The sequence below is a fragment of the Selaginella moellendorffii genome, unplaced genomic scaffold (genome assembly GCF_000143415.4).
Source record: "Selaginella moellendorffii unplaced genomic scaffold, v1.0 SELMOscaffold_85, whole genome shotgun sequence".
In the NCBI taxonomy this organism is placed as follows: Eukaryota; Viridiplantae; Streptophyta; class Lycopodiopsida; order Selaginellales; family Selaginellaceae; genus Selaginella; species Selaginella moellendorffii.
Window position 1 is genome coordinate 166,749 of NW_003314346.1, and position 15,998 is coordinate 182,746.

A 15,998-nucleotide genomic window follows, 5' to 3' on the forward strand; every position below is an offset into this window, starting at 1 on the left:
TGGCAGCACTGCTGCTAGCTTAGCCGTCATAAGAATATATCGGTTGCAAGGAGAATATACCGGTGGCATGGAAAATATACCGCTAGCGTCAAGTGAAATAAAACTATTCCAGGGAAAAAAAGAAATTCACATAAATGGCGAGAAACATGATAGGCTAGCAAGGCAGTGGGAAGAAAGAAGGGGTGCGACCATATTGACCCCTATTTTCTCCCTTCCCTTGTCTCTCTCTCTCTCTCTCTCGCTCGTCCACTCTCTCCTCCAAGCCCCACGCATCACACACACACACACACTCCTCTCTAATCACAGGGCGCGCAAGGGGATAGGTCGTGGCGGGCGAGATCTGGCGAGATCCCCTCCCATTTCCGGCGACTGGGGCGGGATGGAGATGAATGGCGGGTGAGGAGGGAGAGGGGCTTCATCTTGGCGCTTGCTAGGTAACGACGGCGGCGGAGGAGGGCGAGGGCAGAGGGCGAGGGCGCGGCCGCCATGGATGGGAGGTGTGGTAGAATACACATGTGATGCGCGGCGCCAAGAGCTTGTTCGTCTCAGGTCTCTCTCTCTCTCTCTTCGCTCGCTCGCTCGCTCTTTCCTTGCGATTTGCGGTTAACCCTCTCCTTGTTTGCGTGCTTGCCTCTCGCTATCTTCCATTGCTTGCTGCTCGGTGTAGGGTTTTTGGTGGCATACTTGGATCTGGATGTCCATTTTGCTAACATGGCATGGCAAATCTTGTGCGTGGGCAGCTCCTCCTAGTGACTGGATAAGCGGCAGCACCACCACCAACGAGGAGGAGGCAAGAGCAGCGTATGGCATCAGCTAGCGTGGGACCTGTGGGTGCCATCAGAGGAAGCACCAGCGCAATTGTGGTCTCCAAGGTTGGTGGTAGCGGCGTTGATCAGCTCCCCGAAGAGATGCACGAAATGAAGATACGGGACGACAAGACGGACCATTCCGACGATAAGGTATTCGCTGGTTGATAGATTGATATCTCACCATCTTTTTCTTTTATCTTTTTGTTTTCCTTTTGCTCCAGGAATTGGAAGCCACTGTCGTCGATGGCAATGGCACAGAGACTGGCCACATTATAGCTACGACGATTGGAGGCCGCAATGGCCAGCCAAAGCAGGTATTTTTTTATTCTTCTCGGCTTCTCGGAGTGACAGTGGTTTCTTTTCCAGACGATTAGCTATGTCGCGGAACGTGTTGTAGGAACTGGATCGTTTGGCATCGTCTTCCAGGTGTGCAAACTCGCTTTAATCATTCTAGGCTAACGTTTCTTCCTGTTGGGCTTCACTTCAGGCCAAGTGCCTCGAAACAGGAGAGACGGTGGCCATCAAGAAGGTGTTACAGGACAAGAGATACAAAAACCGGGAGCTGCAAATAATGCGCCTTCTTGACCATCCCAACATCGTTGCTCTCAAGCACTGCTTCTTCTCCACTACTGACAAGGACGAGCTCTATCTCAACTTAGTCCTCGAGTATGTTCCGGAAACCGTGTATCGCATCGCAAAGCATCACAACAGAATGAATCAGAGAATGCCACTCTTGTATGTAAAGTTGTATACATACCAGGTAAGCTTGCAAGCGTTTCTTTACCACTTCCTTATCCATTCCCGTTTCTTCTTCGTAGATATGCCGATCTCTCGCTTACATCCACGGCGGGATTGGGGTCTGCCACCGTGATATCAAGCCACAAAATTTATTGGTAGGAGGTCCTTGTCCTTTGAGGGTTGATTTGTACTTACTGCTTTTGTTGTAAGTACAGGTTAATCCCCATACACACCAGCTGAAGCTATGTGACTTCGGCAGCGCCAAAGTGCTGGTGAGTGCTGTCGAATTCCTTTCTTTCACGTTTGATGTAAACTTGTTTTGGTTTTTTAGGTGAAAGGGGAACCGAACATCTCTTACATATGTTCCAGATACTACCGAGCGCCCGAGCTGATTTTCGGTGCCACGGAATACACAACAGCAATTGATATCTGGTCGATGGGATGTGTGTTGGCTGAACTGCTACTTGGTCAGGTGTGCTTTGCTTGTTTGAGGTATTAGAAGACATCCTTACCACTTGTGAATGTTCTACAGCCGCTATTTCCAGGAGAAAGTGGCGTCGACCAGCTGGTGGAGATTATCAAGGTTGGCTCGTTGTTTTTGCCTTATGGTGGCTGGGCGCTCATAAAGTTGGACTTGCGCAGGTTCTTGGAACCCCTACTCGCGAGGAGATCAAGTGTATGAATCCCAACTACACGGAATTCAAGTTCCCTCAAATCAAGGCCCATCCTTGGCACAAGGTGCGTAGGCAACTTCTTTGTTGGGGCGGTCGTTTACGTAGTAACGTGGCAGGTGTTTCACAAGAGAATGCCTCCGGAGGCTGTGGATCTTGTCTCGAGACTACTCCAATACTCGCCTAATCTGCGCTGTAGTTCAGTAAGTTTCTCCCAAATCGTCCACTTTGAAGGGCCCTGACACTGGTGGTATACACTTCACAGCTAGAAGCGCTTGCACACCCATTCTTTGATGAGTTGCGGGATCCTAACACTCGACTTCCAAATGGTCGTCCGCTACCACCTCTGTACAATTTCAAGCAATTGGGTGAGTGCCTGTCTCCAGCTTCTATTCCTTTCAGGCTTGAAGTCGCGTTTTTTCGTTGCACAGAATTGAAAGGGGCCTCTCCAGAGCTGTTAAATCGCCTCGTTCCCGAACACGCGCGTAAGCAGGTGCCTTTCCTCGCTCTATAACCTGTGCCCGGGCCTGGAAGAGAGAGAGAGAGCTGGGTGGGATCATCTTCTTCTTAACAGGTGTCCATCAAGCTGCCGCTGGTGGTCTTCCTTTTTATCCTCCTTAATTCTCAATGCTGGTGTTGGTAAGCTAGCTAGTATGACACCAAAGTGGCTGGTTGCTTTTTTTTTTTCTCCTTTTTTGTACCTTGAGAGTTACCTATCTAATGTGCTTGCTGCTCTTGTATCACTTGTGTGTGTTAGCAGTAATCTCCGAAATGAATTGTTCTTCTCTGTGCCGTACTTGGAGTGTACAGCACGGCACGCTACGGAGGTGCACGGCCTACCGTAGTTGGTCAAAGTAGGCGTCGCGCCGTTCAACGGCCAGCTCGCGCGCGACTCGACTTGAGTTGACTGAGGTTATGAGGGTGATTTGCCAAAGCAAGAAGTTAACGTCCATGTTTTTTTATACATCTTACCAGTAATCTCCACAGTGGCAGCGGCCGTGTAAAAAGTGGTGGAAGCGCTTGGTGTCCCTGACGACAATCTCTCTTTCGAGGATGCTCGACAGGAGCTTGAATGCATTGTGGCAATCACCACACATGCGAAGGTTCTTGATGATCCGAAGCGTGCTACGAGGCTTAGTACTACTGACCACCCCAAAAGCAATTGCCAGCTTTTCACTGTGGCAGAAGAGCAGCTGCTCCTTGAGCTCCTCCTCGACGTCTTGCAGAACGAGGCTCGTGTTTGGAACGTAACCGGCGTCCTTGAGAAGCAGCGCCAGGCGGTGGAGCTCCGCATAGATGGCTTCACTCTTGGGATGCGAGCAATCCTTGGCAGTGAAGACATGGACTTTGTTCCTCACCTCGATGGAGCTCCACCCGGCTTCCTTGGCTAAGCCCCGACGAGCCATGAGCTCTCTAACACCGGCGGCATCGTCCCATCTCCCTTGCGCCGCGTACATGTTGGACATGAGGATGTAGGCCCCGACGTAGGCCGGATTGAGCTCCATAACTCGCTGTGCAGCTCGTCGCCCGCGCTCCCAGTCACCATAATTCCTGCAAGCGCCCACCAGGCTCATCCACACTATGTCGTCTGGCGCGCACGGCATCATGCTCGTGATGAAACGCTCCGCATAGCCGAGATAACCGGAGCGAGCCAGCAAGTCGACAATGCAGCCGCAGTGCTGAGTGGAGACTGGCACGGCGAAGTCGGTGCCATGACGCATGGCCGCGTAGAGGGAGCAGCCGGTTTTCAGCAGCGCTGGGTGGCGGGCGCAGGTGGCGAGGAGGCTAGTCAAGGTGATGGCGTCGGGCGAAATGCCTGCGAGGAGCATGTGTGAGAAGAGCCACAGCGCGGCAGGATGGCCCTGCTGGGCAAATGCGGCGAGCATGGAGTTCCACGACACGAGGTTAGCGGGGGCGGAGCTGGACGTGAAAAAGATGCCGGCAGCATGGTCAAGAGCCCCACATCTCCCATACATGCTCACCAGGGCGTTTTGCACGACGGGGTCTTCGGCAACGCCGGCCTCGCGAACGTGTGAGTGGCAGAAGCGTGCCTGGCCGAGCGCCGCCACCGCAGCGCATGCCGAGGCGACGGTGGCGAGAGTAACGGCGTTGGGCTTGGCACCCGACAGCAGCATCCGGCGGTACAGCAGCAGCGCTTCGAGAGAATGTCCGCTCTGGGAGGTGACAGAGATGATGGAGGTCCAGGTTACCACGTTTGGTTGCTCCATGCGCTCAAACACCGCTCGCGCTTCTTGCAGGCTGCCGCATTTGGCGTACATGTTGACGACAGCGGTCTCCATGACGAGGTCTCTGCCTCCATCGAACTCCAGAATGTGCGAGTGGAGCATGCGGCCTTGGGCGAGGCTTAACTCGGGGGAATTGAGCAACGCCACAAAGGTTACCTTGTCCGGCGCCATCCCCTCGAGCTGCATTCTCCGGTACAGGCTTAACGCCTCCTGCGAATGCCCGTTGTCGGCAAATGCGGTGATGATACCAGTCCAAGACACCACGTCCCTTTGCTGCAGCTCGATTCCTTCAAACGCATCTACTGCTTCTCCCACACATCCGTGTGCTGCGTACATCTTCACCAACGCTGTGGCAATCACGACGTGAGAGGCCAGGCCACAGTCTCGGATTCGAGCGTGGACTCTCCTTCCTATGGGCAGCAGAAAGGCTCGCTTGCCTTCAGCGCAGGCGTTGACAACCGTGGTGAATGTGAAACCGTCGGGCATAACGCCGTCGAGCTGCATCTCGTGAAGCATCGCAACTGCTTTCGTGTGTTGCCCAGACTGGGCAAATGCTGCAATCATGTTGGTCCACGCAATGACGTCCCTGCATGGCATTTCATCCATTGTCCGGCGCGCATCCTCCAAGCAACCGCAACGAAGGTACATGTCCACTACGTGATTCCCAAGGAAAGAATCCAATCCCACCCCCGCCGCCTTGATCTCCTCCAATATCCCCTTCCCTTTCCACAGGATAACGTCCGCTGGATCATCCGTGCTCTTGTAGCAGTCGCGGAGCATTCGAGCGTAGTAACGGTTCTCATTCCTTGCCTGCTGTTTCGCATTTTTTGGGGCGTGAGGAGCCAACTCAATACAAAAGTCTGGACAAGTAGACATCCAAGATCCTCACCACCTTTCTCAAGAACAGCTTCTCATCAGACCTGTACTTCAACGCCGACTTCCATCTCACGGACTTGTCCTCTCCAGCTGCCGCTGTTGGAAAGCCCATAAGTGAGCTACGCGAAGACCGAAAACCAAGAAAGAAGAGACTCCTTACCCATGAGCTTCACATCTTGTTCGTAGCTACTTGGATATGCTGACAGTAGCTGCCGGCATTCCTTCTGTAGCTCCCTCACGGCTCGCTTTTCCATGCTAGGCAGAAACGGGAGATCCGCATCCGACCACATCGGGAGAATCCGAGCTGCTGCAAGAACAGCTCCATCTGCCATGGGATCGTCTGTGCCTGTGACGAGCAACAAAGATGCTTTTCACGGGTTTGAAAAGAGCACCGCATACCTCTCAGGTAGTAATTTGGCCCCAGCCCACTGATCCCAAACGCAGATAGGAATGAGTCCCTGTGGATGGAAACCGAGCCACTGAACTTGACAACATTCCAAGGATTCTGCAAAAGAAAGAACCACTTTGGTCATCGTTGTTTGTGTAGGGCGTTGTCTATACCACTGGTGAAGAGAAGCCAAACCGGTGCATGTAGTCTCGCGTCGGGTTCTTTGGCAAGTAGTCAAGCGTCATCTGCTCATACACAGAACTTTTAGCTGCGTGTGAGAAAAAAGAAACACACTAACCTCGTCTCCCTCTCTAATCGTCTGCCCGGCCTTGACCACCACTTCGAGCACCCGATCGCAGGCTCGCCATCGCAAGGAACAAGTTGGTTGAAACGAGTGATTTAGCATATCTACGCACACCGAGAGAAGAAAAACAAACGAGAATTACGATGACCATCAAAGTATGTGGTGTTACCAGCGTAGGGGGAGATTATGTTGGCAACTTGGACTTTAGAACCGATCTTCATGGTTAGTGTGTGCGAGCGTGACCTTGCCATGCCAACGGCCCATTTGAACCTGTCGCTGTCTCGGGCCAAGCGTTTTAGCTTCAAAGGCGCCCCCGGATGCTGCCACGAGGAAGTAAAACTCAGCTATGATCTCTGGAAATGTTACAAGTCTACTCACAAAACACTCCTCCCATTTCTTCTGAATCTTCTCCTGCTCGTCCTTGATGCACTGAGAAAGCACGGAATCTTGTAGCGCGTCAAGTTCTTCCTGAGGGACAAAAGAGAAACCATGGTTTCCTTGAGAAGATCTGACAACCAGCTTACCTCGGTTGCAAGAAGCAAGTCCGTGCTCTCTGCCTGATTTGGAAGATAGTCTCCGTAAAGCCTCCAGAAGTTGCCGTCTTGCTCGAGCGCCAGCAGCAGGAGGCACCCCAGCCTGATATCGTAGTCTGTCTGGAATGAAAAAACTCTCAGTCCACAGAGACCGTGTAACTCCCTGGCACTCACCTCGGGATCAGTCGAGTTGATAACATCAAACACTGGGTGACCGATTGGTACAATATCCGGGAAGAACATCCAAGGGAGATTGCTGCTCACGGTGACAAGTATCTCCATGGGTACTTCGAGTATAACCTGTGGAGGAAGAGAGAAGGATGGATAAGTTCTTTGGTCAGAGTTTCATGTCCCAGAAAGCAATCCAGACTTACCCACCCTTGGCCTCTCAATGTCGGTCATGTCTTTGGCAGCATACACTCCAACTCCATCCGGCCCTTCCTTGAAGTGGACACCGTATGCTCGGACGTGGCGGAGGTGCCCGATTGTGTAGTACTCGGGCTGCATCAGCTCCACTCCCTGCCTCGCCTCCTCCACTTGAGGCTGGGGCGGCGCAGCCACCATTGCTGCTGCTGCCGCTACTCTCCTCCTCCCACATTTTAAGCCTCTCCCACATATGGATTTGGAGCTGGCAAACCTGTCCAGCGATGGCACCAATGGCGCTGCTGCTGCTGCTGCTACCAGATGATATCCCATCCAAGAGCAAAGAGAACGCGCGCTTCTCAAGACTCCATATTTTTCTATCGCTTGCCCTAGTTAGGGCTGTGAGCGATGACAATGGCGCGAGCGCGTGCGCGGCTGCCATCTCTCCACTTGCGTAAGTCGCGCTTACATCCATCGCTCTAAATTACACTCTTCTTCTCCAGCAGGAGGAGCTGGCGAAGCATTCTCTTTTGTTGCCAGGTACTTCTTTGCTTCTCTCTCCTTTCTTCTAAGCTTGTCACTCCAGGCGAATGCAACACTCGGACAAGGGCATGATCGGGACCACGGTTCTTTGCATCCGCAAGAATGACTCGGTGGTGATAATCGGGGACGGGCAAGTCACCATGGGCGCCGAGATACTCAAGCCCAACGTACGTAAGGTCCGAAGGATTGGGGAGAATGTGATCGGAGGCTTTGCAGGTAGCGCTTTGCTTGATTGAGCTTACATAGCCATGACAATGGTCGAGCAGGCGCCACCGCTGATGCTTTCACTCTGTTTGAAAGGCTGGAGACGAAGCTGGAAGAACACCCTGGTCTGGTCTCACGAAAAAAAGCCCCGTTTGTCCCCTGAAAGCTTGTTTTGATCTCAGGCCAGGTACCGCACTTTGTTCGTGGATCGAGAGCTTGAAAAAATTTATCTTGTGAGCAATGGCAGCTAACGCGGGCTGCGGTGGAGCTTGCAAAAGCATGGAGAACTGACAAGTTCCTTCGAAGGCTCGATGTAAGTGAAAACTCAATCATGTTCTCGTTTGCAAGTCCTTGTGCTAAATTGTTTCATCCAGGCATTGATGGTGGTAGCGGATGCCGAGATATCCTTGACGATCACAGGCACTGGAGATGTTCTAGAGCCGTATGATGGAATTGTGGGTACGAGAGCCTCTCTCTGTCTCGGGCCAAGCGTTTTAGCTTCAAAGGCGCCCCCGTGATGCTGCCACGAGGAAGTAAAACTCAGCTATGATCTCTGGAAATGTTACAAGTCTACTCACAAAACACTCCTCCCATTTCTTCTGAATCTTCTCCTGCTCGTCCTTGATGCACTGAGAAAGCACGGAATCTTGTAGCGCGTCAAGTTCTTCCTGAGGGACAAAAGAGAAACCATGGTTTCCTTGAGAAGATCTGACAACCAGCTTACCTCGGTTGCAAGAAGCAAGTCCGTGCTCTCTGCCTGATTTGGAAGATAGTCTCCGTAAAGCCTCCAGAAGTTGCCGTCTTGCTCGAGCGCCAGCAGCAGGAGGCACCCCAGCCTGATATCGTAGTCTGTCTGGAATGAAAAAACTCTCAGTCCACAGAGACCGTGTAACTCCCTGGCACTCACCTCGGGATCAGTCGAGTTGATAACATCAAACACTGGGTGACCGATTGGTACAATATCCGGGAAGAACATCCAAGGGAGATTGCTGCTCACGGTGACAAGTATCTCCATGGGTACTTCGAGTATAACCTGTGGAGGAAGAGAGAAGGATGGATAAGTTCTTTGGTCAGAGTTTCATGTCCCAGAAAGCAATCCAGACTTACCCACCCTTGGCCTCTCAATGTCGGTCATGTCTTTGGCAGCATACACTCCAACTCCATCCGGCCCTTCCTTGAAGTGGACACCGTATGCTCGGACGTGGCGGAGGTGCCCGATTGTGTAGTACTCGGGCTGCATCAGCTCCACTCCCTGCCTCGCCTCCTCCACTTGAGGCTGGGGCGGCGCAGCCACCATTGCTGCTGCTGCCGCTACTCTCCTCCTCCCACATTTTAAGCCTCTCCCACATATGGATTTGGAGCTGGCAAACCTGTCCAGCGATGGCACCAATGGCGCTGCTGCTGCTGCTGCTACCAGATGATATCCCATCCAAGAGCAAAGAGAACGCGCGCTTCTCAAGACTCCATATTTTTCTATCGCTTGCCCTAGTTAGGGCTGTGAGCGATGACAATGGCGCGAGCGCGTGCGCGGCTGCCATCTCTCCACTTGCGTAAGTCGCGCTTACATCCATCGCTCTAAATTACACTCTTCTTCTCCAGCAGGAGGAGCTGGCGAAGCATTCTCTTTTGTTGCCAGGTACTTCTTTGCTTCTCTCTCCTTTCTTCTAAGCTTGTCACTCCAGGCGAATGCAACACTCGGACAAGGGCATGATCGGGACCACGGTTCTTTGCATCCGCAAGAATGACTCGGTGGTGATAATCGGGGACGGGCAAGTCACCATGGGCGCCGAGATACTCAAGCCCAACGTACGTAAGGTCCGAAGGATTGGGGAGAATGTGATCGGAGGCTTTGCAGGTAGCGCTTTGCTTGATTGAGCTTACATAGCCATGACAATGGTCGAGCAGGCGCCACCGCTGATGCTTTCACTCTGTTTGAAAGGCTGGAGACGAAGCTGGAAGAACACCCTGGTCTGTCTCACGAAAAAAAGCCCCGTTTGTCCCCTGAAAGCTTGTTTTGATCTCAGGCCAGGTACCGCACTTTGTTCGTGGATCGAGAGCTTGAAAAAATTTATCTTGTGAGCAATGGCAGCTAACGCGGGCTGCGGTGGAGCTTGCAAAAGCATGGAGAACTGACAAGTTCCTTCGAAGGCTCGATGTAAGTGAAAACTCAATCATGTTCTCGTTTGCAAGTCCTTGTGCTAAATTGTTTCATCCAGGCATTGATGGTGGTAGCGGATGCCGAGATATCCTTGACGATCACAGGCACTGGAGATGTTCTAGAGCCGTATGATGGAATTGTGGGTACGAGAGCCTCTCTTTGTTTTCCTCTCTCAGTTTTGATGCTTCAAACCAGGCATTGGCTCTGGAGGCTCGTATGCCTCCGCTGCTGCTCGGGCTCTCATGGATCTCCCTGACATGGACGCCGAGAAGATCGGTAAGGCAACCATAGTAGCGCCCGCATCGACCGTCTGACAAAGGATTTTGCTTTGTCCGCAGCTAGAAAGGCCATGAAAATCGCCGCCGACTGTTGCATCTACACGAACCACAACTTCACGCTCGAGACGATCAAGGTGACGCCCAGGAGCCCCGACGTTGACAATCAAGCCGCTACTATATCGGTGCCGGGAGCCACCACTACCAAGGGATCCTGATTGATTGACTGACCATGTAACATCACGAGTTGAGTATCAGCAAACTTAGTCGCGGTGAATGTGGAATAAGAAGGTTCATTGCACGACACTGATCTGCGCATATGGCCGGCAAGGGCACTCGGACACTGCAAAGCTGATTTTCGATCGAATGTTAGACAAGGATGCGATATCCTGGAACGCACTCTTGTCCGCCTACGCCCAGCAGGCGGATGCCGCAGCTATCGCGCTCGCCAAGATGCCGCAGCACAACACCGTGTCGTGGACAAGTGTTTTGGGTGCATATGCCCGCAAAGGGCAACATAGAGAGGCACGCGATATTTTTGATGGCATGCTGCAGCGAGACTTTGCATCGTGGAATGCAATGCTGTATGGGCTTGCAGAGAGCAAGATGGTGTCGCAAGCGGCGGATGTGTTTGCCAAGATCCCGCAGCGAAGCCCCGCTGCCTGGAATGCTGCAATACTAGCATATGCCACCACCGGTCATATCGAGCTCGCTCGGTTTACCATGGATTCCATGCCTGATCCCGACAGTGCGTGCATGAGCACAGTGTTCGTGGCATACGCGCAGCATGCACCCTCTGCAGAAGCAAAGATCCTCTTTGATAAGTTGCGGGAGCGGAATCTCGTGCTGTGGGGCCTCATGTTTCAAGCGCTTGCCCGTGCTGGTGATCTGGACGCGGCTGAGCAGCTCTTCCTGGCCATGCCCGCCACGGATGTTGTCTCGTGGACGGCTCTTGTCCAAATCTACGCGGAAGCCGGGGAGGTGACCAAAGCGAACACTGTTTTCTTTACCACCATGCCATGCCGCAACGTGGTATCATGGAACCTGTTGATTGCTACCAATGCCCAGGGTGGGTATCTGCAACTCGCTTACGCACTCTTGTTCCGGATGCCACAGGAAAGCATTTCGGCGTGGAATTCCATCCTGGCTTCGGATCATCTTAGCCCACAAGCGGCAAGCCAGGTGTTTGTAGCGATGCCAAAGCGGGATGTCACGTCATGGACAAGCATGCTTGCAGTATATAGACGATCACGGGACAAGACAATGGTGAAGCAGCTGTTTGACGAGATGCCAGAGCGCAACATTGTTTCTTGGAACGTTGCTCTGTCAGGGCTTGCCACGGACGCTGGCATGGCCAAGCACGTCTTCGACAGAATGCCGGCATGGGACTGTGTTTCTCAAAACTCGCTGCTCGCAGTTTATGCCCAAAACGGGCATCTGGAATCAGTGAGCTCCTGGTTCGAGTGCATCACGGAGAAGGACTCAGCCTCATGGGACATAGCCATTTCAGTGTTTGCCAGGAACGGAGAGAGCAACCGGGCGTTTGGGCTCTTGCATCAAGCGATCTTGGAAGGAAACCCCTGCACACAGATGGACATTGCATTCCTGGGGCTTCTCAACGCATGCAATCACCTCGGCCTTGTGCATCGGGGGCTCTCGTTGTTCCTGTCGATGCAAAGTGACCATAGCATTGACCCGTCCCACTATCACTACTGCTGCATGCTCGACACCTTGGGGCGTGCCGGGCAACGGTCTAACGCGGAACAATTGCTACAAACAATGCCATTCGAGCCGAGCGAAGTGGCATGGAAGGCAGTGCTTAGCTCCGAAACCCGAGTTTTGGAATAAGTAATGACGATAATTACTCTAGGGTTTTGGGAGGGTTCGGAAACCCGAGCAGCATGGGAAGGGAGGGGGGTGGGCGGCGATGAGCTTGGGACCGGGGATGGCGCTGGCACAGGGGAGCAGGCGCTGCAATGCATTCCGGCAGCAGCATATAAGCTTGTTCCATTGCTCAGCATCGCTGCAAGAGAAATGGCGGTGCAAATACAAAAATGTGAGTGATTTTCTTCCCTCATTCCTTCTGATCTCCTCGATGCTGTGGTGCTGCAGAGAACGGGCTACGATTCCGACAATAGCCACAAGGTGAGGTGAGTTGAGCTTTGCCAAAGAAAAAATGCGTTTTCTTTTCTTCGCTGGTATTGATTTTTTCGTGTGGGCAGAAATTCGTAGCATATGAGAGGCGTTTAGAGAGGGCTGCACACCGCAAGGATTTATTGAATTGGAGGCTCCACGTTACATTTAGTGAGCTCGAGGTTGATCATTTCCAGTGCCACAAAACTATAGCTGCTAGTCCTGGTCCCGGTTCTTTTTGCGGTGCTTGCTGGGCTGATTTCTCTTTCTGCCAATCTGCAGGGATCATACACATCAACGAAGCCCAAGTCGCAAGACTTTCGGTGGAATCGCAAGAAGGTGACCTCCAAGAAGACAAACGACTGGGAGGCGTACTTGAAGTACGAAGGCGACTGGGAGAGGTTTTGTAGGAAGTTTACGAATTTATCCGGTAAGCACTTGTTTCCTGTCTTCTGTCTCCGTTGTGGACATCACTCATCGAGAGAGTGGACAGATTTTGAGACGCGTAGGCCTCGGTCTCAGAAAGAACGGGCTAAGAAGATGTGGCACGAATGGGACTCGTCAGACTCGTCGGACTCGGACGACGACGACGACGATGACGACGATGGCTGGGATGACGATCCAACGTTTGGAAGGCAATATCACAAGACTAGCAGGCCTCGGGTAGAACAAACGTTCAAGGGGAAACCTGTAGTCACCGTTGGACAAAGGTCGGACCGCCTGGCTCTTGGGCTTCCTCCGGCAGGCTCCTTGACAATGGAGCAGCTCAAAGCAGCGTAAGTTTGGTCTCGTTAGTGCCTTGTTTCTTACCCATGTCTGTTTCTTTTGTCGCCGCACAGCTTCCGTGCATCCGCATTGAAATGGCACCCGGACCGCCACCAAGGCTCTACCAAGGTTTGATGAATGCAGTTGCGTGTTTTGTAAACCTTTGCTTCTTGACCTTTTCTTGTAGGAAACCGCCGAAGAGAAATTCAAAATGTGCGGTAACGCTTATAGAGCTCTGTGTAGCGCCCTGGCTGAGAAGAGAGCTTAAATGCCACCATTGATGATTGTAAGAGAGATTAAATATTTAGATGGAAGCAGTTTTTTATAATACAATGCAGAAGATTTCCCAGGATTAAAAGTTCTTTGTTAATCTTTTATTTAAGCTCCACCAATATGATGGGATGCATGATGATATATATATATATATAAAGAAAAATGGTAAGTTACCAAGTTAGGCTCAAATGCTTTACATTTATTTGAAATATTTATGTACTTACTACAAGATTATAGCACCCCTAGCATCCCATGCAAATCAACCATGCGATGAACTGCTTTATTGCTGAGAGAATAAATAAAAGATAACCAATAACTCTTACTTCTGTTAGCTCTTTGAGCTTCATTTGAGAAAATACTTCCACACATGTCCATTGCATTATAGAACAACTTCCACATGAAACTAGCCTGAGGCTGTGGCAACACAAAAGCTGTTTTCTAGCAAGCATTCCAGGCATTCACAAGATCCATTCACAAGATCAAGAAATCAACCGTACATAGAAGTAGAAATAACTTCATATGGGCATGGCCACTAAACCATGAAATAAAAAATCAGGAAGAATGTATTTATACCAGAGGCTCTAAAGGCTTAAGAAAATGGATTTCCTAAACATTAGCAAACACAAAAGCACAAAAAAGAAAACATTTGGAACTAAGGGGTCCCAAATTTAAACACTCTTTTAGGTTTGAACCAAGAAAATATTAATTGTTCGCAGTTCAAAACGTTTTTTTTCTCAGGCCAAAGCAGAACAAAATACAACACCCTGGTTTCTTGGCCTGAATGGGGATAGCTATCTTAAATGGTTTAATTGCCAAGAAAAAACCATTTAGGAGATTATTTACTTATAAATTTAGTTTGTAAAATTGAAAATGCCAGAAATAATTAAGTAACAACTCTATAATAAAATTGCCTTTCTTTTAGTTTCAAGAAGTTAACAATGGTCCCACTGTTGTTAGTCTAATTTAAGAAAAGTTTATAAGACTTATAACTCAAAAATTATATCATATTAATTGATAGTTATTTTAAATCATTGTAGTGACTAGCTTATACTCTAGTAATATGTGTATCACTAGTACTTTTATGATTTCTATATTTTGAACTTATTAGTCATAATGATAATTTTTTTAGCTCAAATAAAAAGTCATTTCTGTATATGCTAATAGCCAAATCAATTTTAGACTTTCTTGAATGACTTAATTGAAATATTTAATTGATTTAATTTAAGGCTGATTTATAAATTGCATTTATATAGGAATTATTTATGGTTTTTTATTGTTTGTTGCAATTTATATGAATTTTAAAATGAAGGGATATTATTGTTTTCCCCAATCCATTGCCTCTTAATGTTTTATAATTTATTTCTAATAAATCAGCTTATTTCTTGGTGGTCAAGACAAATAAATGGACCAAGGCTTATTAAGCAGTAAGCTCTTCATATGGGTTAATGATTTTGAAAGTGGGAGACTCATTTATAATGATCAATGGCAGGGCAAATTTAACAGTCAGTAGAAACAAGAGCAACCACTGAATTCCCATTTAAATTCTATTAGAAGCAGCACATTGTAATGAGCCCAAGATTAAATTATAGTGTGATTTGCAATATGCAATATTTATAATTAATAAAAATCAATCCTTTTTTGTGATATAAAAGCTAATATTTAGAAAGTTTTCTGCTCATTAGGTTAAAGTTTTCATTTTTTATAAATATAGCATTGAAATAAATGCCCCATATTGGCAAGGTGATGCAATTTATTATTCACTTTTGTGCTTAAGCTCATTGCCATGACAGTATCAAGAACAAAATCAAGTTTGTGGGATTGTTGAATTGTGTTGTAATTTGGCCTAAGGCTCACTCTGATAGAAAGCTCCAACTAGATGCCCAAAACGTTGTTCTTGAAACTCTAATACCTAAAATTCAATTCTTAGGAGTTCTTAAGAGAATACAAAATGTTTTAGGTGAGATGAGAGAACTGCAATATGGAGGAGTTGACCTCATCAAGCCAAGCACCAATCTATTCCTTGCTAGTCTTAAAAAAAGATGGTAGTTGAAGCTTTGCATGGATTATAGGGGCCTGAACAAGGACTCTTAATTCTGCATATGGACAAGTTATTGGATGAGCTTGGCAAGTAATTAGATTGATTTTCCCTCTAGTTATTACTAGATAGTAGTGAAAGTAAAAGATTGGTATAAGACAATGTTTTGCACTCACCGGAGATAATTCTGGTTTTCGATAATGTTATCATAGGCTTACTAATACCCCAGCCATATTCCAAATGGTGGTGAAATTCTTGGCCTACATCTCTTCAGGTTTATTGTTAAGCAAATCTTCTTAGGTTGCTTCAGTGGTGATGGTTAAGAAAAAAATGGTTTAAAGTGTCTTTATGTGAACTAGAAAGGATTGAATGATAGGATGGTGAATAATATATTCATTAATATTAATCCACATGGCTTAAAGTATGACTAAGTTAAATTTAGTCAGTTTATTTTATAATATATTTTTTCATGACTAATCAAGTGCAACTGAGTAGTGGCAAAGAGGGCTTGGGAATGGCTGGGTGGCAATTTTCTTTGCATCAGTGTGGTAATTCTTCCTTCAGTTCTAATAATTGATATTAGAGGTAGATTTATAAGTTGATCAAACACAAGTTCTTTTAGAAGAATATGAAAAATTACATTCTTGAGTATGGGAGAATTGTTAGCATGAAGGTGTTAATAGA

The 15,998-nt window shown here is 48.9% G+C and overlaps 4 protein-coding genes across 10 annotated transcripts; 3 read left to right on the plus strand and 1 right to left on the minus strand.

Annotated features, from left to right (window-relative positions):
• The first annotated feature begins 144 nt into the window (after positions 1-144).
• LOC9651960 (shaggy-related protein kinase epsilon) lies at positions 145-2,961 on the plus strand. The gene is made up of 13 exons (XM_002987842.2): positions 145-549; positions 741-959; positions 1,031-1,123; positions 1,176-1,235; positions 1,297-1,569; positions 1,628-1,702; positions 1,763-1,819; positions 1,879-2,019; positions 2,080-2,130; positions 2,190-2,285; positions 2,338-2,421; positions 2,484-2,586; positions 2,650-2,961. The coding sequence occupies exons 2-13, from the start codon at positions 804-806 to the stop codon at positions 2,730-2,732; spliced, it is 1,272 nt and encodes a 423-aa protein (XP_002987888.1). The 5' UTR covers positions 145-549; positions 741-803; the 3' UTR covers positions 2,733-2,961.
• Positions 2,833-9,165, minus strand: LOC9663278 (protein PLASTID TRANSCRIPTIONALLY ACTIVE 14). 3 transcript variants are annotated; one of them, XM_024661752.1, is made up of 10 exons: positions 6,944-7,382; positions 6,740-6,865; positions 6,557-6,685; positions 6,411-6,500; positions 6,202-6,352; positions 6,027-6,136; positions 5,902-5,973; positions 5,740-5,845; positions 5,501-5,686; positions 5,248-5,436 (listed from the first exon to the last, which is right to left on the minus strand). In XM_024661752.1, the coding sequence occupies exons 1-10, from the start codon at positions 7,259-7,261 to the stop codon at positions 5,312-5,314; spliced, it is 1,413 nt and encodes a 470-aa protein (XP_024517520.1). In that variant the 5' UTR covers positions 7,262-7,382; the 3' UTR covers positions 5,248-5,311. The 3 variants fall into 3 exon arrangements, with proteins under 3 accessions (XP_024517519.1, XP_024517520.1, XP_024517521.1); XM_024661753.1 differs by lacking the exons at positions 6,411-6,500; positions 6,557-6,685; positions 6,740-6,865; positions 6,944-7,382 and adding exons at positions 8,254-8,343; positions 8,400-8,528; positions 8,583-8,708; positions 8,787-9,165 and having other exon boundaries at positions 5,252-5,436; XM_024661751.1 differs by lacking the exons at positions 5,740-5,845; positions 5,902-5,973; positions 6,027-6,136; ... (3 more) ...; positions 6,740-6,865; positions 6,944-7,382 and having other exon boundaries at positions 2,833-5,436; positions 5,501-5,616.
• On the plus strand, positions 9,140-10,412 carry LOC9663279 (ATP-dependent protease subunit HslV). Of its 3 annotated transcripts, none has more exons than XM_024661757.1 (9): positions 9,140-9,225; positions 9,275-9,311; positions 9,358-9,530; positions 9,581-9,643; positions 9,700-9,704; positions 9,765-9,830; positions 9,892-9,976; positions 10,029-10,109; positions 10,172-10,412. In XM_024661757.1, the coding sequence occupies exons 1-9, from the start codon at positions 9,180-9,182 to the stop codon at positions 10,324-10,326; spliced, it is 711 nt and encodes a 236-aa protein (XP_024517525.1). In that variant the 5' UTR covers positions 9,140-9,179; the 3' UTR covers positions 10,327-10,412. The 3 variants fall into 3 exon arrangements, with proteins under 3 accessions (XP_024517525.1, XP_024517527.1, XP_024517526.1); XM_024661759.1 differs by having other exon boundaries at positions 9,892-9,972; positions 10,172-10,303; XM_024661758.1 differs by having other exon boundaries at positions 9,180-9,225; positions 9,278-9,311.
• On the plus strand, positions 10,368-13,364 carry LOC9651957 (pentatricopeptide repeat-containing protein At4g02750). Of its 3 annotated transcripts, XM_024661755.1 has the most exons (7): positions 11,971-12,164; positions 12,221-12,253; positions 12,331-12,423; positions 12,524-12,671; positions 12,735-13,017; positions 13,081-13,135; positions 13,194-13,364. In XM_024661755.1, exons 1-7 carry the CDS (start codon positions 12,036-12,038, stop codon positions 13,272-13,274), a joined length of 822 nt encoding a protein of 273 aa, XP_024517523.1. In that variant the 5' UTR covers positions 11,971-12,035; the 3' UTR covers positions 13,275-13,364. The 3 variants fall into 3 exon arrangements, with proteins under 3 accessions (XP_024517522.1, XP_024517523.1, XP_024517524.1); XM_024661756.1 differs by lacking the exon at positions 12,331-12,423 and having other exon boundaries at positions 11,973-12,164; XM_024661754.1 differs by lacking the exons at positions 12,524-12,671; positions 12,735-13,017; positions 13,081-13,135; positions 13,194-13,364 and having other exon boundaries at positions 10,368-12,164; positions 12,221-12,258; positions 12,331-12,425.
• Positions 13,365-15,998: the final 2,634 nt, after the last annotated feature.

Excerpts from the sequence above, each read along its gene's own strand:
- LOC9651960 (XM_002987842.2), top strand. The coding sequence starts at position 804 with ATGGCATCAGCTAGCGTGGGACCTGTGGGTGCCATCAGAGGAAGCACC. Across the intron at positions 1,236-1,296 it reads CGTTTGGCATCGTCTTCCAG|GCCAAGTGCCTCGAAACAGG; the intron begins GTGTGCAAACTC and ends GCTTCACTTCAG. Across the intron at positions 2,422-2,483 it reads CTAATCTGCGCTGTAGTTCA|CTAGAAGCGCTTGCACACCC; the intron begins GTAAGTTTCTCC and ends TACACTTCACAG.
- LOC9663278 (XM_024661751.1), bottom strand. The coding sequence starts at position 5,340 with ATGTCTACTTGTCCAGACTTTTGTATTGAGTTGGCTCCTCACGCCCCA.
- LOC9663279 (XM_024661757.1), top strand. The coding sequence starts at position 9,180 with ATGACAATGGCGCGAGCGCGTGCGCGGCTGCCATCTCTCCACTTGC. Across the intron at positions 9,226-9,274 it reads GCTGCCATCTCTCCACTTGC|CAGGAGGAGCTGGCGAAGCA; the intron begins GTAAGTCGCGCT and ends CTTCTTCTCCAG. Across the intron at positions 10,110-10,171 it reads CATGGACGCCGAGAAGATCG|CTAGAAAGGCCATGAAAATC; the intron begins GTAAGGCAACCA and ends CTTTGTCCGCAG.
- LOC9651957 (XM_024661754.1), top strand. The coding sequence starts at position 10,385 with ATGTGGAATAAGAAGGTTCATTGCACGACACTGATCTGCGCATATGGC.